General features: G+C 39.6%; 1 protein-coding gene across 6 annotated transcripts in view; it reads left to right on the top strand.

The window, feature by feature from the left end:
* The first annotated feature begins 660 nt into the window (after nucleotides 1-660).
* ARHGEF3 (Rho guanine nucleotide exchange factor 3) overlaps nucleotides 661-21,668 on the top strand; it is a 126,234-nt gene continuing 105,226 nt past the window's right edge. For 2 of the 6 annotated variants that reach the window (XM_080605644.1, XM_080605642.1), the window contains exons 1-2: nucleotides 661-1,395; nucleotides 13,326-13,421. In XM_080605644.1, coding sequence (XP_080461770.1) covers nucleotides 809-1,395; nucleotides 13,326-13,421 — 683 coding nt within the window. In that variant the 5' untranslated portion in view covers nucleotides 661-808. Of the gene's footprint in view, nucleotides 1,401-1,816; nucleotides 2,097-10,252; nucleotides 10,345-13,325; nucleotides 13,422-21,668 lie in introns of those variants that run through there. The other 4 variants (XM_080605648.1, XM_080605647.1, XM_080605646.1 and 1 more) reach the window with 4 other exon arrangements.

Below are 21,668 nucleotides of genomic sequence, written 5' to 3'. Positions count from 1 at the left end.
CACCTTTGATTCCAAAGTGTTTTTATACTGTTTAAAGTGGAGTTCAGACATTACTTTAGTATCCCAAACTGAAGAAATCTAATGGAACTTAAGGCATTTACTTAAAAATAAACTAGGTCTGATGTCCATATCTTTATGTCCACATAACTAGCCTTACACCATGTTTCTAGCCTCAGCCATTCAAAACAACTGAAAGATTAACTCTCACTGCAGAAGGTTAGGTTCAAAATGGAAAACTTAACCATAGTTCGACCCAGTTAATTATTCTAAAACATTTCAGGTGCCTCTGGGCTACAAAATGTGATGAGCTATTTTTTTTAATCATTTTTTTCCATTGGCTGCTTTACGTTGGCAATACTGGTGCTGATAAAGACCTAGCATCTACATTTCGTTTTAATTTGCATGTATTAATCATAGAATTACAGAATCATTAAGGTTGGAAAAGACCTCCAAGATCATCTGGTCCAACCGTCCCCCTACCACCACTGTCCCCCAACAAACCATGTCCCTAAACACCAGGTCCAGCCTTTCCTTGAAAAGCCCCAGGTGATGCCACCACCTCCCTAGGCAACCCGCCCCAATGCCTGACTGCTCTTTCTGAGAATAAATGTCTCCTCATTTCCAAACTAAACCTCCCCTGACGCAACTAAGTGATGTAATTGTCACTATTTATTATTTACTGTTATACTGAAGTAGTGCCTATAGAGTCTTGTCATTCAAAGCAACTTTACCAGGCAGAGTACAAACACAGAGCAGAAAGGTAGTCCCTGATGTAAAGAGGTCATTACCTGATTGTTTCTATCTTTAGATGCATTCTTATTCTATTTTGGGATCGGTAGGGACTTCTGGTGTATTTTATTTGATACTCCTTCTTTCATCCGAATCAGACCCCCCCGTTTACATCTGCAAATTAGGTGTCTCCTCCTCTCCCAGGCTGCCGGGACCTAATCCCCGTCACTTGCCGGCGGTTCTCGGCGCGGAGCTGTTCCAGCTCGCCTTTTTTGGTCGCTCTGCCCCCGGAGCGTTCGGAGCCCCGAGGGGGCGGTGGATGCCGCGCTCCCAAACCCGGCCCAGCAGCGCCCCTCGCTCCCTCGGGCCTGCCCCGGCCCGGCAGGCGGCGGAGGGTCGAGGGGGGCGAAGCCCCAGGCCGAGGCGGCTGCTGAGGCGGCACCGCGGCGAGGTGGCGGGGAGGAGCGGAAGGGCGGGGCGCACAAACGAGAAGCGGCTGGGCCGGAGGGAAGGCGGGGAGCGGGGCCGAGCCGAGCTCGGGGGCTCTGGCGTCTCCTCCCTGACAGCCGCCGGCGCCCTCTGTCGCCCCCCGCCGGCGTCTTGTCAGCCGGGGCTGCCACCGGGTCAAGCAGCTCCAGGAGCCGAGGCGGAGCCCAAGGGTGCCCGGTGAGGTGCGGTGCGGTGCTGTGGGGTGCTGTCCCCGTGTGTCAGCGCTCTGCTTGGCGGGCGGGGAGGCGGCTGCTGCCTGTCCGGGCTCTGGGGCTGGTCACAGAGGTTGCGTTGTGCCCGCGGGGGGACCGGGACGCTTCGCCGCCTCCTCCATCTTCTCATGCCCTCCTCGCTGCTGCTCTTGATAGTCCCCCGAGGAGAGGGAGACGGGGGGATCCCTCACCGGTGGGCTGGGGCGGGCGGGACCTGAGGGACCCGCGGCCGCCCGGAGCCCCGTGAGGGGCCCTGAGGGGGCGGCAGCGGGGCGAGGGGCGCCAGCGGCCGTTGGAGGCAGCGGGCGCTCGGGTCGCTTCCTCCCGGGGCTCAGCGGCCGTTTTAGCCGTACTTAGTTTTTCAAAGATTTTTGTTACTCGTTTAGGGCCGGTTACACGAGTGTCAGTCCAAAAGGAAAGCTCCCAGGAGGAAGGGGCAGAGTCCCAGGTGCCTCTCGCCTGCTTTGAGAAGCGCAGCTGCTGTTACAAGCGAGTCATTCCCTCAGCTCTTAGCCCTGGTCCCTAGCAGGGGGCTCCGCTCCTTGTCGGTTTCCAGCCCAGCCCTCAGCCCAGCTCAGCGGGAGGAAGTGGTCGGGATCCGTGGGCGGCAGAACGGGGGAAAAACCGGCACCGAGCGCCTTTACCTGCGGCCACGGCAGATTTGGGGTACGTGGCGAGGGGGGACAGCATCCTCTGAGAGGGCACGGGTACCTAGCTGAGAGGGGACAGAGGAGGGCTTGGAGGGCTGTGTTGTTGATAACGCCCTGGGGTAGCTCCTGGCCGCCTCCCGTGTCACAGTGCTCACGTTTTGCCTGTCCTGCTCACCAGAGCGTGTGGTTCCCCAAGGAACCTGTTATATTCTCAGGAGAAATCTAGCTTTGCTAACTGATTCCTTTATTTTTCTTCACGGCTCTTAGATCCTGCGCGTGTGTGTAAACGCTGATGCATATCTTGTCAGTGTTTGCGTACATACACTGATCTGATTTAAATATAAATCTTGGCCTTTAGTACCTTGTGTGTCACGCTTCTTTCTAGTGAAAGGGTGGAGGAAACTCCTCCATCCCCAACTGCTTGTTACGGGATTAATTCAGTTAAATACCCATTTCTGCAGTGCGTACAGAAGTCTGACGAGTGCAACAAGTTGCGAGATGGACACTGTATTTGTACAGAACTTGAATTCAATGCAGGAGAAGCCATGGGGTTTGGAAACAAACAGAGTTAAGGCATTTGCTGCAGAATAGAGGGTTTTGGAGGTGAGGGAGTGTGTGAAGCAGCTGCCCCAGGGTACGTGAAGTGAGGGAATGCACAGAATTATCTTTGGCTCGTCGGGCTGTGGATTTAGCTTTTCTATCTAAAATGTTTATACATATGACTTCTTAGCTGTTCAGTAAATACTTATTACCCATTTTTTACTAAACAAAATACTGTTTTGAACAGCAATCCCTTTTAATTTCCTGTCATAATCATGCCAATCAGTTAGCAGTGTGACAGGGCCTCGTGACCCATGGAGACACTGTAACATTCAGTATCATTCCCTGCACATTTCTCGGACCTCTGCTCTGCTTTGAATAGTGCAGTTCTTCTTCCCGGGACTGCTTTTGTGCAGACAGTTGTTCTGGAGAGATTCCAAGCTGTTGGGAGTCTTCTGTGTGCACGATCTGGAGGTGTATTGTGTGGAGTTGTTTCCAGCAAGTGCCCAGCCATACCATGTGTCCTTAAATAAAAGTCTGTTTTGTTTTCCTGTTTGGGAATTGAAGCGAGCGATACCTGCTCCTGTTCAGGAGTTTGTCTGTAATTCTTAATATTGATACGGGAGATGTATTTTCTCATTTAAGATTTTATTTGTTAAATCTGTTGCTTTAGATGTTAAAGACAGTTAACCTAATCCCTTAAATTCTGTGTATGCTGGAGTATTATTCGTACATCTTCAGTATTTCAAGCATTGCAAGGTTACCTAGGTTTTGTAGATAGGTTGTGTACTTTTAGAAGGTATTCAAGTACTTAATTTGCAAAAGCCTGGACAGAGCAGCACTACATTGAAATAAAAGGTGGAAACATGAAAATACTTGAGCTTGCTGTACAAAGAAAAGTCTTAAATGCAAACACCAAATTTTCATACTTATTCGCTAGGAAAATGTTATCTCCATATATCTAATATTTTCTATGTCCTGTAAGTCCCTTTGATTCTTTACTAAATTGTGCCTTTCAGCTTGTAAGGGTGTGTTGTCCAAGTCGTATGATATTTGAAATAAACAAGTGGCTGTGGCACAAATCTCTAAAAGCATGTAGAACTACTCTAGTGTAGTAGGTAAGTAACTGGAAAATAAAGGACTCACTAAATATACTGCAGTAACCTATGGTAGACAAACACCATGCTTTTTTATGGATTATGATAGCTGCTGTTCTGAAATAAGTAGCTATATAGCATGGAGCTGTGGCAGCTTCAACACACAAATTTAACACAGAGGGTGTAAAAACAAGCAAAAAATGTTTTCCCATCTACCATCAACCAGGGTTGAACGTGAAGCGATTTGCTGACAATTATGGAAATGTCAGCAGAGATCAGCTTGCAGGTGCTCAACCCTGTATGGAACCCAGCCACAAAAACAAGCAGTTAGTGTGCTAGTGGATCAGGCTGTTAATATCTAAACACAGGTACATGCATATTTATTTATCATGTGCTTGATGAGTAGCCTAAGGATTCCAAAGCTGAGTAAGCATGCTACCAGAGGTCTGTGAGCTGCTTCAAGGTGCTTTGTGTCCCATACAGGCCACTGCTGGGAGGGGTACTTAAAGGCACGGCCAGTAGTGACATCCAGCTGCCCCTTCACAAAAATCTGTTTAAATTGGACAAGAAGCAGAAGCTTTATGTTTTTTCAAGTAAAAGAGAGGGTTTTTTTTTTTAATTTTATTTTTTATTTTCATGTCAAACTATTACATATACAAACAGAAATAGTAACTTTATGTGAATGGACAGGTGCCCTATACTGTTACTGATTTTGCTTTCTACCTAGGATTAACAATCCTCACAGTGTTACAGTTCTCCTTGTCACACTGCAGGTGTAATCAGTGTGTGGTACAACTTGTATTCAAAAAGATTTACTGGCTTTTATACCACTGAAGCTTGCATAAACTTGGAAAGTTGGCAGGCGTTATCTTGTGTGGTTTCTGTAGAGAAAGAACAGCTGCCGTGCTGGTATCATCTCTCAGATATCTTAGTTGTTGAATTAATGAAAGCTGTACTTCTATTTATTTTAAACACTTCTGCATTTTTCCGAGATAAATTTTTAGGATTATAACTAGGAGAAGAGTATGCCCATTGCACTATCTGCACTGTATCAGGAATCCTATTTATTTAATTTTAAATATTACAGTGTGTCCAGGTAGTGTTCTCCCAGAAGGTTCTGTCTTGACTGTCACCTTTGTTTTGGAGAAGATGGCAAAGCCCAACCATTTGGACAGTGCATGTTTTGGGGGTGACTGACAGCTTTTTCTAGTACATGGCCTTAACTGATGGATCCAGATACTCTATAGCTGGGAGAGGTAAGAGGCGTACATGAATTGCAGTCCAGCACCAAAAGCTGCCACGTTTGTGTGATACAGCCTCTGATGGCTGTATCCTAAACCTGGTATCACCTTGTAGATGGCAAGGTTCTTGTCTGAGTATGAGCCTTGAAATACTTCGCCTACCAAAATAGTTACTGTCAAAATTAGCTTATTGTTGATGCTCCACAGATAAATAATGAATATCATAGAACAAATTATTTCAAGCAAGTTGATTGGTATTTGGAGAGAGAATCTTGCAAGCTCTCCCATGTAGGTTTGGATTCCAGGTGTGCTTAGCAATTGCAGATGAAAATCTTCTAAAGACTGAGGAGGTAATTTTAGAGCAATACAGCTTCTGTTGGCCATTCAAGTCTGTTAAGTAGTCTAGAAAAATAAATGCAGAAACAACTTGACAAACTTAAATGCAATGAAACTGCAGTAATTTTGAATTAAATAACCATGATTATTAAGATAATAGGCTGAACAGATGATAATTTTAATGTCGATGAGAAAATCTGATGCCTGTTCCAGGCAGATAGATTTTTGAACCTGCTACAGTTCCCTGGCAATGATAGTTTTGATAAAGGGGAAAATGGGTTGTGCTTGTATCAGCTGTTGTAGAATTTTTCTTAGTTTTCATTTATTTTCAATTATTTATTTATTTTTTTAATTGGGGGAAGCTGAAATATACTGAAAGGAAGAGAAGAATGTGAAAAAGTGTAGCAGGAGTTGCATTACTTTTATACTAGACTACTGCATACTGATTTTTTCCTTTTTTTTTTTTTTTGAACTTGTAATTGGCATGAAAAATACTTTACTTAAATGCAAATTTCAGATAACTTTTTTTTTTTTTAATATAAGAAATTGTCCCTTAAATTTGTTTAGCTTTGCACAGAGCTTGCTTTCAAATTCAGAAGTTTGAGGTGGATAGAGTTAAATTAATCTCAGAAATTGCTAGCAGTATGAGTCACTCAATTGGGAACATAAATACTCCTAATCTTTGGAAAGAACTTTTCAAAACTGTTTTGCTTCATAGTGTCAACTGCAAAACACAAAGCAGTATGTTTAGCGTAAAAGTAGTTAGATTTGTATTTGAAATCAGAGTGTATGAACAAAATCAGTGTAACTTTTTTTCCCCCTTTTTTCTTTGCAAACTGGCTAAAGGCTAGCGATAAATCTGCAATAGAAGCTGGATTATGATTACTGTGTTGTTTTGTTTGTTTGCTTTGTTGAAAAGAAATAAAAGCTTGGAGAGGGGAAAAGTGTAAAGTGTAAAATGGTTAGCACTGGAGAATTATTCTTGCACGCTGATGGGATGGATAGGTTGTTTTGTTTACTGTCTGGTGCTGAAGCCAGGTACTTTGGAAATATTAGGAACATCTGGATCTTTTGGTCCAGAGAAAAACAGATTTATCTCAGAATGACATAAGTAATCAGTGTCACATATCAGTGACACGTAATTCCTTGATATGTTTGTTGACTAGAATACAGCACTTAGTGTTTTGTGTATTCTTCTAAACAGTACTTTTAACTTTGTGTGCGCCTTCTGCATTTTAAACACTCTGTGTAAAATGTTCTGCTCAAGTATCTGCTAGCATTTCCTAATGTTAGCTTTTTCCTAATCATATAAGAGAGGTTTGGCTGTGTGTTACTAAGACACTAAGCACTGGAACACTAAATAATTCCTTTTCTTTATTGATACAGCAATCAGCTACCATCCCTAGAAGTGACAACAGAGCCCCAAACATTCCCCCTTTCCCCCTGTGCTGCTAAAATTTCTCAATTGAAACCACTAAAAGACTCAAAGCTCCTGATAGCTTTGTAGATCAGGCAGTGCAGGTGAGTCCTTGCTCTTCTGTTCTTTATCCCACTGAAAGACACTGTTACAAAATCTGCTGATATGCAGAATAAATTAAACCGGTAGTCTGAATTATGGTAAATTTCTCCATGTGCTTTCCTTGAAGGTGATCGGAGATGATTTGTACCATAATCGGTTGTTTTTCTTTTCTTTTGGCTTGTTTTGGGGAAAAGAGCTAAACGTTGGTAAAATAAAAGGCTAGAGAATAGTGTCTCACAGAAGGTTATATTTCTCCAGCATAGAGCACTATTCCATGTCAATGCTCTGGCTTCAGCCTGATATGAATTTGTATTTGCGTGACTGTTGTCTTTTACCTTTCATCTACTTTGTGCTGAGAATAAATATAACATTTATGCTATTTCCAAAGTAAACATTACCTTTTGTGTAAGACTGGATAGACCATCTCCATGCCTATAGCAGGTGGGTATATAAGGGCGAAGGAGCCAAGCTTGATACTTGCTGTGAGTCAAAGAATAATGATATTATGTTAAAACTTCTTTTCTATGATTTTGGAGAATTCTGATGGAATCGCCAATTATAGAGTGAAGAGTTACATGCCATGCATGTAGTTCTCTGAACTACTTCCACCACATATTTTAATCTTCCACATATACATATGCTTGTTTAAAGCACTTATATAAAGTACTTAGATAAAAACTTACCTGCTCTTCTGAAAACAGTATTTAATGAGATGTCTCAAGGAGAGTAATAAAAACCTTTTCAAAAATATGTGTTTAAAAAGGACCTCCAAAACCTCATTCTTCAGTGCATCACGTGCATTTTTGAATGACTTAAAGATGATAAGTACTGACATACAATGCGTTCACTGAGGTCAAAATTTACTTGAAATAACCATAGTGTGTGTTAAAGAAACTTTATGGTATGCCAGGCTTGGCCTGAAGTGGTTATGCAATGTGAAGGTTCTCAGTACTGCCTGCTACTTGGAGTTGTAATCAGGAGAAATATTCTTTAAGTGCTTCTTGAGTTCTCACTGATTTTACTGGAGTATGTGTTAGTGGTAGAAAGATGTTTGGCAATTGCAATATCTGAGAACATCAGAAAAACAATTTGGATAAAAGATTGTTTTGGTTCTTGTTGTTAAGCAGTTAAACAATGAAGTTCATTTTAAAGTTTAATTTTGGCCTTCAACAAGCTATTTGCCTAAGGCAGCCTCCTGGATAGCAGCTGAGTGCTATCAAGATGTGATAATATGTGCCTGGAAATGTGACTTCGCAGAAAAACAATGCAAGAGTAAATGTGCTTGTTACAGGAAATTAGACTTCTGCGCAGCTTGTAAGGAATTGGAACATCAGCTCTTTAAAATTAAAGATGCTATGATACATGCTTGCTAATTAGTAATCTCTCGTTCAGGCTTTGTGAGTATAGAGACTTCTGCTTGAGAGAGTGACTGTGTATAAAACTCCTGATGTTTCTTTGTGGTACACACACATTACTGTAGTGTTTTTACTGCCGCCTTTTTCATTAAAAGGAATAATTACTGTTTCTGCACTGAGAAGTCTTAGGTATCAGTAAAACTTTCTTCAGAGTTTTTCTCAACCAAGTATTACAAGATACAATGTCAACAATGCAAAGTATTTTGGTGAAGGTGAGGAGCTGTGTGAACATGTTTTATCAGAATACTTTGGTTAGTTTTACTTTAACTGTTGGGAATAGCAGTTGAATGATACTTTAATTTTTAACTACCACTTCTGTAGTGTCTTACTTGTCCAGAGATACAAGTAGGGAATGAAGGGAAAGACAAAAAAGACTTTTGGTTGTGGTCACAGATATACTTTGTAACAAAAGCAAAAAAAGAAAATGGTCTTTGTGTAGGGGAATGGGATTAGAAAGATTGGCTAATATTTTCCTCATTTTGCTACATAGAAATTACAGGTTGCTTTGAGCCCATGGGGTGAGGGGGCTTCAACTCCTTTTTTGAATCTTTTCATCTTTTCTGCTCAAATGGTCCTGAAGTGGTGGTCTTTGTAGGTGTCTGGAAGCTTGAGTGTTGTGCTATACTAGATCCTTTTTTGGCCACATAAGGAAAATGCAAAACTTCCAGAATAAAATTTAAACATAAATGTAAAAATATATTTAAATATAATACTTTTCAGTTCTTGAGCCAATGGCTCACCGCTACTAGGCTTTTCTCTAAAATTATGTGTCATAAGAATCTACTATGAGGCAGATGGACTGCAAATGCATCAGACCTTCAAAGCTGGTGTTTTCAATGAAAATGCTTTTTTTTGTGGACATAGCTCCTAAGAGAAGTTGTGGGTGCATGCTTCCTTCTGGTAGCCTGGCATAGTCACAGAAGAGTAGCTATGCTAAATTTCTGGTGTCTCTTCAAAAGCAGCATGGATGTTTCTTCAAGGCTGTTGCCTCAAAAAGATAGTGACAGTAGTGTTAAACATAGCCGCTATAAATAAAGTCTGTGACATTGTTTTCCTATGTTTTTGTCCTGGAGCTGCCTTTTGCCCACTTTCTCCTGTGAAAGCAGAGCATGATCTCTTGAGCAACACCTAATTCGAGTGCGTGCATCTTATCTAGAACAGTCAAGGCTCAGTATGCAAACAGAGGGTGAGGAACAGAATATGTTTTAAGCAGTCTCTTAAACTGATATTTACTGACTTGCCTTGGCATCTGTCTTGAAGCTCTTAAGAGGAAAGATGATAGATTTATTTTCCTCCTTCAAGTTTCATCATGTACAGTGCCTATGTCATAAAGTTCAAGTACAAACAAGATTTGGATGGTGATATAGAACGAAGCACCTGTGAATAGTCTATATTTTATTTTTTCCTGAACTTTGTTCCTTTGTTTCTTGAGTTGTTTCATTTTTTAAGATGTTGCTATTACTGGATGTTCGTTTTTGGACATAGTTTTAATATTCTGGCTGAAAAATAAACCAGCATATTCCAAACAAAATTGTATTTTGCCAGTTTTATCTTTAATTTTGCTTCGTTCACTTTAGATATTCTTAGTGCTTGAAAAAATGTATCCCCCTCTCCATCCTAAAATAGAAAAGATAGTTTTTATTTTAGAAATAATTATTTATTCTGAAGGAAGAGGCGAAGAACTGTTTGTGGCACAACAGTGAGTTGGGATAGAATCTGCAGGCTGAGAATTTTTCATAGAAATGACTTCCAAGTAAGAGAAGTAGTGGTGATATTTGATATCCATGGCCTTGGAAATTGTAGATAGATACCAATTTTCCATTTGTCATTTAGAACCTAAGAATCTTCTGGTATTTTGACAAGGCCATAAAACTTGTCAGTGATGTGGGTATCAGCTGCTTAATTACCTGTCTCTCCTGGTAAAGAGCAAACTAGGACCTGCGTAGACCTGTCTTTGGGAAGAGGCTGACTTGAGTATCCCTGATGGTTTTCCAGAAGCTTGTCTGACTCACTGCTGGCCAGCCTCAGGAGTGGGAGTGATGGATGTCATGCGCTGGTGGCAGCGTGAGCAAGTGCCTGATCCCAAGGCTGTGAGAAGCCCTTCCATTTCTGAAGGGTAGGATTGGAAAGCTGAACAGACAGAAGTCATTCAAGATGCTGGGAGTTTGTGCTACAACAGGCAGGGATTATGTTGTGGGCATTGCAGGAGCATTGTTTGTTCTTTGGAGTGGGTGGGAAGTTGAAGGGATGCTTTGTGGTACCTGCTCCCATCTTGCAGAAGCGTGCTGCTGCAGCGCAGGGCTGAGAGAGGGCCAGGCATACTGGAGGTTCCCATCCTCATTTCTGTTAGTGCCAGCTGAGGAAGGATGTTTGACTGCTGCTATATGGGCTGGCTGCTACACCCACCTCCTCTGTGTGTTTAAGTGAGGAGCACATTTGGGTAGCACTTCGTTGTGTGACTGGGCCAACCTATCCTACTACTGGAAACTGAGCAGTGGAGGCTGTAAGAGCAGGAGCTGTGTATGACTCGTGGTATCCAGTTTGTCAGAAAGCCCACTGTTTTATCCAGCATATAGGTATCTCTCTGGAGGTTGTGGATGAGACCTTGCTATTCAAATGAATAGATGCTGGCCTCTTGCTGCCCTCCTCTTATGTTACAGAAAACACCAGAAGCAGATTTTTGTTAGATCCCGAGGCTGTGGACGTGAAGGAGTATGATGTTAGTGACAATTTCAGAGACTAGACTGGGAATGTCAGGGAGCTGAGCAGTTTGACAAGATGTATTCCACTCTATATTACTTCAGCTCATTTTCTTTGTGGAACGTAAGCGAACAGAAACTGTGTTTATGGCATGTGTCATTTATTTTCTGTTAGGTAAGCGTCAGCCCTTATTATCAATTGTTCAGAGGAAAACTTTGTAACATGGTAACTGGTATCATTTTTTCTGTCCTCTGCTGTTGCTCTAGTTTCAGCATGGGAATCTCAGTGCAGTTCTGTCTGGAGTGTTTTCTTCAGTGTTTCTTCGGGTGGGGAGGGGAGTGATGAATACTTTTTTAGTCATAGATTAAACAATCTGTACTCTAATAGTACCGTACTAGTTCATAAGCAAACAGTAGATTTATTTATTGTTTTTCTTCTGGAATGGCAACCTTGTGGTTTTGTAACTTCATTCTTTTGGGTTGCAACTTAGTGAATTAATAGGCTACTTTTAACTTTCCTTTGAACCTTCAATCCTAGTAGTCTGAGTGACTGTAAGAGGAGGTAAAACCCTTGCTTGTGCAACTGTTGTGATCACTGAAACATCTGGGCTTTCCCAAGGTAGAGCAGAAATTGGCTGTAATTTGCCTTGTTGGGAAATTGCTCCCTGAAATAGGGGACTTTGCAAAAGATGTCTGGACTCCTTCATTGTTCCTTCAAAATATCTGTAAGAACATCTCCCCTCCTCCTGCATTACTGCACACTGAAGAGGCAAGCAATAATTTAATATTAAACACCTGCTGCTGAGCCACTTCTAGCAGTATTACATTTCTGATTTTTTTTTTTTTTTTTTTTGAGTTTATCTCAGTGATCCAGCTGCAGAATAAGGAGTGAATTTGAGGTCAGGCACTGATCCAAGACAAGGCCAGTGGCTACCAGGCTCTGTTCTTGCCCTCGCAGAGTCGAGGCTTTCATTGTCTTCCCTTTCAGAATAGTTTTCCGATCTTTGAAACAAGATCTCAGGAAACAAATTTGCTCAGAAACTGCCTGTGCAGAATTTATATCCCTTTCTAGTACAAGGGATGTAAAAGATGCAAACCGGAGCTGTTGTCTCGTCAGTCCATTTGTTGTTCCTCAGAGTGGCAGTGCTGCCTGCTCTGCTGACTGTGAATGGGAGGTAAAAAGAGGACACTGAGTCCTGTCAGGGCTGAATTTACATTGCTGCTTTTTGGGACCTCTTTCTGAGAAACATGCTTGCTAGGGCTACTTATACAGCCCTGCTTGGCCATGATTTTGGATCCAAGGTTGGCATTCTCTTCACAGGAGTTGTTCTGTGAAACTGGGCCTCACCTGCCCACCAGTGACAGGCTGCAGGCCTTGCAGTCGGCTCCAGTTGCTGCCCACGGCTCTCAGGGCTGACCGTGACCCTGGTTCTGCAAAGCTTTAAACAGCTCCTCAATGTTTCTTTATACCTTCCTGCAAAAAGTGAGGGGTTATTATCTTAGCAAGCATAGCCTCTTTTCTGGTTATGTTCTAGTAGATTAGTATATAGGTGGGCCTGTTCTCTGGTAATGCATTGCGTTTTTGGGTTGATCGTAATAGAAACCAGGCATGAGTCAGATTAGGAATCTCAAGATCAGGAAGATTGCTTTTGATCTGGTGGCTGTTTGTTTTCTTTGTTTTAAAAGTAAAATTAAAAAAAAAAAAAAAGTGTAAGACATTTCATGTTAGCAGTGTTTCAATGTGAAATTAACTTGCCTTATCTAGAAATCTGGTTTGTTCTTATCATGCGAGTCATTTGCTGGAAGCATGTTTGGCCATACAGACCTTTTAGAAGCACTATAGCTTGGGGATTGCTATTGCCAGGATTGCACTGTCTGTGCTGTTTGTGAGAATGACTTCAGCCCTGAGTGAATTGTGTTTTTCTGCAAATCTGTGAAGTATGATCTTAAATTACTAGAATATAAATTGTAAGTTATTAAAATATGCTGAAAAGATCTTTAAATATCAGAAGTCGAAATTTTCTCTCTAGCGTTGCGTGGATCCTTCCACAGCAACACCAGCCCTGAGTGCTGCTCTGAATTAACATAACTGACACTATGCATAGCCCTGGATAGGGGCTTGCTGACATCAACTCTTCTGGCACCTATTCAGAAAAATAAACAAAAGACAATCAGTGTTGATTTTGGCACAGCTAGCAAGTCCACAAAACTGCCAAATCCTTCTCAGTGTATTTATCCAATTAATCCCATTGATTTAGGAGATTTACTTAAGTGAGTAAAATGTACTGTATTTGGTCTTAAAAGTGCTTGGCCTAAAAGGTGGGTTTTCTAGTGAATTAGTAAACACGTTTTTCACTTATATTATGGTCTTCATGTTTTTGTTGTTGTTCCTTTGTAGAAAAAAGATGAATTCTGAAAGCTCAGCACTTACCATGAATAGTCCTGCCGTAATAAACCAATGTGCCAGAGGAGGAATGGAAGAAGAAAAAGTTTGGTAAGGAAGCTTTATTTCTAATTTTCTGTGAGGTTAGTAGACAGCTATCTTGAGAGACTTAGGTTTTGGTTTTTTTTTAAAGAAGTACAAGAGTTGTTTATGTTGGAAATATTTACATTAATTTTGCATTATTTAAATAGAATGAAAATGAGAAAGGAAGTTTTTATTGAGTTTTTTGAGTTTTTAGCAGATGACCATGGGGCTGTGGTGTCATGGGGGATGGGAAATGGAAAAACTCCTGTTCACTTCAACAGTACACCAGTTGTACTCATGGAATCTTTCACATATGGCAAATGTCTTAATCTCTCAATGCTGTTGCTATGCTTGTTCTGTGCTATTACTAGTAGCCTTCAAAGTGCTGCACAGTTGAGAAGTCAGGCTTGTGGTTTCCTGAAGTTTGTGCCCTAGGAGACATTAAAAAGTCAATAGTTTATACTTGTTATAAAAAAGACTTTATACTGCAGGAAAATAAATGCAGTTCAGTCGTAGCTGAGGCAAATTCTTATACTTCAGGACAATTTATTTGTGAAAACTGTCTCTGACCATGCAGTTTTTAGCACCTTGTTTGGTGTTTGCATGAAGGGAACTGGGTGTTGGGAAGGCACTGAGGCATTTCAGCGGTGTTAGTGGGGACCCTTTATTGAGACCCTGCTGATTTCGCTTGCTGTTTTTCGCTAGGGTTTAGCTAGGATTTTGTTACGTTGTTTTCTACATGGTAAATAAGCATACAAATTTATGCTGCAGGGAAAAAAAAAAAGAGACCTACATGGACAAAAAGCTAAAGTACACTGTTTTTCTAGTCAAGGAAATGATCATTAAAAGCTCTTTATGCTAATGAAGCAAATAAATACTAGCAAATGAATGTTATATTTCCTGCTGGATGCTTGTCAGAAAATCATGTAGAATTTTATCATTGTGTGTGTTTTGTGTTTTTTTTTTTTTTTTTTTAATGTGATATTCAAAGAAGTGTCATGATACCTGGACAGTAATTTTATTTTTTATAACTTCTCCCACTGTTCTACTACCATTTCTGGAACATCCTCAAAGCTAGAAACAGTCTTCAGATGAAGGAGAGGGATGTGGAAGACTTAGGGACTTCTTTCCGCAGCCTACAATGAGGGGTGGAGACTTGACACATACTGTTCCTATGTCTCATATCATTTTCTGTCCTACTTGTGGTATTGAGCAATAAAATTTTATTTTTGTCATGGCATTTCTTTGTAATGCTTAGTAACAATACTTAGTAATGCTGACTAAAATAGCTGGAGAGTACAATTTATGTTACCGAGTATTTGAGTATCTCGAATGAATGAATGGTACGGTGTGTTACATGTTTAATTGACCTTAAAGAAAGTGGTGGAAAATACGAGAATTTAGTTGTCTATTATGTCATGTGAGTGGTATAAAAACCCAGGTTATCACTTAGTGTGAATTGCAGGGCCTGTGCTGAACTACGAGGAGATAAAAATATTTAAGCTAACTCTGCCTTGTATCTTAAAAAATAAATAAAGAAATAAATAAAAAATCATTTGAGCCTATATGTCAGCCAACAATATCACTTTTATTTTTGCTAGCTTCTTATTGTATAAATAAAGATCCTATTTATTAAAAAGGTCATCATGTTTGCAGTCTGTGGATTTTGTTTGGTTAAGCTTTTGATTTGGGAAGCTGAATAGCAGTCTGATGTGCGTGTCTGGTATAACTGAATGCAGGATGTCACTGACTTCTTGACTGTCTGTGACTCAGCAGCTAGATGGTGGGTGCAATAAATTGTGAAAATTTCATGTATGTATATGCAGAATATATTTGAAATTTTCTAAAATCTTACTTTTTTTTTTTCTTGGTATCGACAGGATTTTTGAGAACTAGGGCTGAATAAAGACTGTTTTCCCCAGCCTAATGAAGTATAATGTTGTATCATTGCTGCATTGTGCATTTATTATTTTTTCATTGTCTAGTTCTTCAAACAGTCTAAATGATTTAATTGAGTCAAAAATCTTCAGAGTAAAAGCCCTGAGAAAGATCTCTTCTAGCATTTAAACCTGACTTACGATGCATGTAATAGGCTTTGATTTTGCATAAGGTGTTCTACTCAGGATGCCTAGAAACAAAGGAAAGAATAAATAATTGGCTGATAATGATTTTTTCACTTGTGGCCAGTGACACAGATTATATGCAACAAATTTGTGGTGGAAATATCCAAATTACTTGGTATTTTGTGAAGTTTCTTAAGTGCTGTAACTACATATACATGTGTTGTGTGGATTTTATTGTATAGTTTGTTCACTGAAAGCATAAAGTTGATAAAATGTCATTCTGCCCTTTTATCGAGGCTAGTGTAACAATAGAAGATGAAGTATAACTGGTCACACAGTATGAGCTAGCTAGAATTTTGAAGTTCTTGGAAAGGAGTACAAGAAGGAACAACTCAACTTCAGTCTCACAAAACTGATTATGGGTGTTGGGAATTCTTCAGTTTAACTACTTTGCTGAATGGAAACAGGATATTGGAAATCTTATCTGCTTGCTTTCTTTAGAAATGATATCAGGTTATAGTCTTTTCTGGTATGTGGTGAAAAAGTTTCTGAAAAAACAAAGATAAGAAACTTAGTTACTATGGGATATTTGAATTCAAGAAGCATCTGCTTCTATATTTGCATGTTCTAACTATAAATATTTACATATAAATAAGAATAAAAAAGGAAGCATCACAGACTGAATGAAAGAAGCATAAGGGGAATATTTACATCTTAATTTCCTATTCAAGTAATTGCTAATGAAGAGATAAGGGAAAATGGCTTCTTGATAGTATGCCAGAAGTAGCAAGCTCTGTGAGCAAAATCTGTACAGGTACTACTTGTTCCTTTAATTTACTTAAATATATTTGAATATTTTGCTTTCAGTATCTATCTGCCCATGCCCAATGATGCCTTCCAATAACAGTAGCATTCCAAATTTGAAAATACTCTTTGCTTCAGCATCTGTGTATGTATGTCAAGCTGTGTAACTTCTGTTATGCAATTGAATACTTACCTCAGTAAAATACTGTCTAGGCATTCTCATATTGTTTTTCAGTGGATTTCTATGGATTTAGCTGAATTGTTATTATGAGGTAAGTAGCTCATTTTTGGGAGCATGGGAATGCAGAGGGGAAAGGAAGTTCTGCTTTTCTTCCCGATGAAGAAGAGTAGCTTTGACCCTCAGAGGTGCTGGCCTAGCCCAGCCTGCTGCTGTTAGAGGTGAGATGCAAATGGGAGCGCTTTCCACTTTCCGGTCACTCCCATGTTCTTGCTTCTACTGAAGTTTCGGCTCAACATTCTTTCCAGTCATCCTCCTCCTTTCTCTATAATACCCAACAAATGATCACTTGTAAATAGGAATATAAATAGAGTCTAGCCTCTTTCTTCCAACAATCAATCCCACAGGGTTATCATCTTTTTTTTCCAGCCTTTGGGTGGCTGAGTCCTGTCTTCTGGTCTTTCATACTGGCAATGGGAGTTCTTTTCCATATTCCAGAAAATACAGTTTTCCTTAGCATGGCTGCTGACTTGTTACTTTTTGTCGCTTCAGCACCTCATTGTAATCCTTGATGCTTTTCTCCTGTGTCAATTGTAGGATTACAAAAGTTAGAATTTTTGACTACCATTTTTTTTCAGCTTTAGATAAACACAAGAAAAGAAACTTACTTAGAACTTACCTAGCAGGTTCTTGCTTTTTAACTTTAACTTATAATAGATGTGTTGCAGAATCTCTTGCATTTACAGCTGCCTAGAAGCAGTTTGTTGGCATAAAGCTGAACCACAAAACTAGTTTGTGAAAATGCCACCTATACCTGACTCCTGAACAGTGTTTAGTTAAGGCCGATACTGGGTGGAGGGGGTAGTCTGTAGAACAGCCTGGACTTTTTTTTTTTTTTTCCAACAGATGGTATGGATTGGTATCCTCAATGGTTCAGTTGCTTGCTTTTGTTTGAAGGAAGACGAAAGTCATTTTTCTATTTCTTCATAATTTTGGATTAGGCTGTTATTGAGTAGAAATAGTGCATTTTGATTGCAAAAGGACTGCAAGGCTCCACTTTTATCAGTGTAAGTTGGGTACTTTTCTGTCGTTATCAGTGCCAAGTACAAAAGAGTTGGCAGAACAAGGGGTGGAAATACTCTTTATCTGCTTCGTTTCAAAGTCACCTAGGTTAACTAAAACAGCTTTTAACAGTAGTTTGAACTATCAAGGCTGATGTTATATTGTGGCAGATGAAAACTTCATGAGAGTAAGTGGTAACGACACTTTAAACCGTCCTGGTTATTTTTGTGAGGATCTTTCTCCCCCCTTATATTGCATAGCCATTTACAAAATTGGCTGCTCTGTTTCATCGGTGTTTTGTATCTGCTTAGTTTGGTACCTCTGCAAGATAAAGGTCCTTGAATTCTCAAACTTGCACTGCTTCATTCGGTTCTATGGCTTTCTTCCCCCCCAGCATATGTAGCCAAGATTATAGCAGCAAAACATGCTGTTAGTAGGAATAATGTGACTGCTGTAATTTTCTGATAACTAGAGGGCACCACAGCAGAGTTCATGCATAAGCCAAATTCAGCTGTTCTTGATAAGCAGAAATACTGATAAATTCAGCTGATACTGTTGATGTTATGACCATTCATTATCTGAGCCAGTATGGAGCAATACTTGAGCAACTGAAGGCCTGAGAGCCTTGAAATTTTAGATGCTACTGATTTGGCAGATTCTCAGTTTCTTAATGTTGAAAATTGCAAGAAAGGAACTAAAGATAAGGGAGCAAGTGGGAACTGTGTCAATTAATCTACGCTTAGTATGAAACTAGCTGGATGGCATGTTGTTTTCAAAACAAATGTGCAGGGGAATTGGAAATCTTCTAGTTTTTGTTATTGTGTGTGGATTTATGATGTGCTTCCTCTAGGCTGGAAGAAGTCTTGCTGGTCACTTTGTCTTTTTGCACAAAACTAAATCAGGAACTATTTCAGCTGTTTAAAACTAATAATTGAAATTTGGGGTTCTGGATCTCTCCCATCATTGGGTTTGGGATGCCTTGTTTTTCCTTTTCTAAACCATCTGCCATGTTGCTTATTGAATATGCAGCACTCTCCTATTTCTATGACAGTCACCATCATTTTTAAAGCAAGTCTCTAAAAACTGCCTCTGACATCTGGCTTTGCTGACAAAAAGGGCTTGGCTGTCCCTTTCCCTAGGCAAGGGATGTGGTATGTTGCGGAAAATAATTAGAAGCAAAGTTGTTACTTTTACTGTTGTGATTTTTATTTTTATTTTTTTATTCAGGACCATAGATAAGCAAATAGAAAATTGTAAAACAGAAAATAATTCAATGAAATATCAGAAAGATTTATTTCTCTTTTAAAGGAGGAAAACATCAGGGAATGAGGCTTTGCAATATCTGGCTTTTGTGGTGAAGCTGATTTAAGCCTCTTATTTGCTTGTTCCTCTTCCTGCCATTGTTAGCCATCACTGCTGTTGTGCCAATAGAGTAGTGAGCTGCTCTGTGAATTAAATGAAAACAATTTTGGTTAAAATAGATCTCCTTTTGGGAAAGTCAGTTTTTATTTCAGTAAATTCATGTAGCACAGCCCTACAATTAGCTGTTTGGCACAACTCAGAGGGTAAAACTGCAGTAAGTATGGGGTAGGGCACATAGTGATCAAGGAACTGGGGACTTGTGGGGTTTGCTCACTTTACTAGGACTTCCTTTCCAAAGCTGATGGGTTTTATCCTAAAATAGATGGTCAACTGAGTTACAAAATATGTATGGAAAGAGTAATCTCAATTAAATTGACTAAATTTCATACTTATATTCTGTAGATAATTATTCATTATTAAAAAACATTAGCTCAGTGAATAAAAATATCCTTCTCATCTTTATTTCTGGTGCTGTTTCATAACTGGATACGGTATCTGGAGTGCTTGTTTTCTAGGATTTGTAGGAGCTTCATAGGTGAACATTACTATTTTAAAAGTGAAAAATATTTCTGGCTTCAAAAATATACATGCAGTTTCTAGCTGTGTGGTCAAAGAAAGGAGGTAGGCCCATGTAGTGATTCAGATTGGGCTCATTATCTGAGTTTGACTTCAGTGAAGCAATATGAATCCATTCATAAGAATTTATAAAGCCAGCTCAAGAATGATGTAGGCCTACTTTAAAGACATTTTTCTTCTTATAACTGAATCGCTGTTGTCAATTCTTAATATTGTATACAATGTGTCACAGAAAAGCTAAACTTCATATAGTGAAAACACCCGGTTTTTTTAATAGTGTGAACAGCATGCAGTTCTGTTGATTTTACTGGCACTAATTCTCTGTAAAATTAACTCATGAGTGAATTTTTAAGCCAAGCTTTTAAGAACAAAACTTAAAAGCCTTTTCACTGAGAAGAAGACCAGAGTGCTGAAGGCTGAGAATTTCATCACCCCACTTAAAACAGCACGTTTTCTTTGGGAGGGTGGCCATTTTTACAAAGGAATATAATAAAGGAAATACTGAGTAGCAAAAAGACAAGTACAAGTTACTATTTAAAACAGAAAAGTGTGCAGGGTGAGAGGAGGGGAAAGTAAGATATATATTTACGTAAGACTTCAATTGCAATGTAGTCCACTCTATCCATAGTGGTTTGTTGTTCTGTGCTTGAGCTCTGAGCTCAGTTGTGAAGCACTTTCTTTCTCACTTCTGTAACACTAAGTTCTTAACAGCTGTTGCTGAGCTAAGCCTGTTTTTAGTCATTGATTTATTTAGGACCCACCAGGTTTACAATTACATAGCTAGCTTTTAATGTGATTTTATCTAATACGGAAAAATGGTTCTACAGTGTAGTTCTGCCCAGTGGCTAGGTATCAGATCACTCCAGGAACACGTGGGTTATGTTAATGTCTGTTGATAATTGTTTTATCTGAGCTTTAAAATTTGGAAGCTCTTTGATATAGCAAGAGTTATTCTGAGGTAGTGTGGAAACCGAAATTGAAGCATAATACTTAAAAATTCATCTGCTGTTTTAAAGTAAAATAGAAATAAGAGTCAATTGAGATTTAAAAAGATGCTGGAACTGACATGTTTATGACTTGCAATGTAACAGTAAGATAGGAAGACACTGGTGAGCAGCCGAAAATCTGAATTTTCATGATGAGGTAGCGTGTAAATACCTCATGGTAGACGCTTACCTTAATGCATATGGTTTCAATCACATCGCACTTCTTCCCTAAAGAGGATCAGAATAGTGTAGCTAAATTATTGCATACTATAGCTCAGAGAAAGACAAGTACTCAAGCTGACTTGTAGCTTGTGTGGGAAGTGAGGTTTCATGACATAAATCATAATAATTCTGTTGCAGCTTTTGCCAGCTGCTAACTAATGGAGAAAGAGTTATGTGTCTGGAATTAGAGTAAGGAACTAAAACGAGTTTTACAACTTTCACTGTTTCTTCTGTATCTTTGTTCCGTCAGTAAAAATGAGTCATCCTGAAGAACTGAATTAAAATGACTCTAGTCAAGTGCAGTTGTGAGCTGTAGATGGTTGTGATTACAAGAGGCGCATACATGTTTGGAGAATACAAGGTTACAGTGTTTGCAAAAAGGAAGTCCCATAAATTGCAGGTTGGCACTTTAGGTAGTCAAAATTAATTTTATTTCGAGAAGCCCTGAATTAGCTGATTTCTAGTAACATCTCAGTGTGAAGACAGGAAATACTCTTCTTGGAAAGTTTAAGAATATTCAGGATAATTAGCATAACCTAATAATTATGCCAGGCTATTTTAATAAAGCAGATACATATTTCTAAAATAGATTTGGGTGATTTTAGTAACAGATATATATTTTAAATTACTGCTTTCTAAACTATTTTTTCTAGTTTATTTAATGTACTTCTCTTCCCATAAAATGATTAGTACAACAATTGAAAATTGTTATGAAGGAATCTCTCAAACTGGGACTTGCAGCCTGAGAGCTAGTCCCTTAAAGGAAGTGGGTGAAGATCCAGGAGACCAACAGAAAACATGAAGAGGATGACTCATATCAGCTTCCGTAGCACACCCAGAAATGGTGAGAGATGAGAAATGTTGAAATGGTTAAAGTAAGAGCAGTTGCCAACTGCTGACTTAAGTCTCATGCAAACATGAAATGGGCTTTGTAACAGAAGAAAATATTTCCCAGAGGCAAATACAAGTTTAAGCATACATTTAGTCATCATGTCTTAAAAAAACATGTTCTGGATTTTAT

Source organism: Anser brachyrhynchus (genome assembly GCF_964034855.1).
Source record: "Anser brachyrhynchus genome assembly, chromosome: 10".
In the NCBI taxonomy this organism is placed as follows: domain Eukaryota; kingdom Metazoa; phylum Chordata; class Aves; order Anseriformes; family Anatidae; genus Anser; species Anser brachyrhynchus.
Note: the sequence above shows the minus strand (reverse complement) of the source record. Positions and strands in the feature narration are given on the sequence as shown.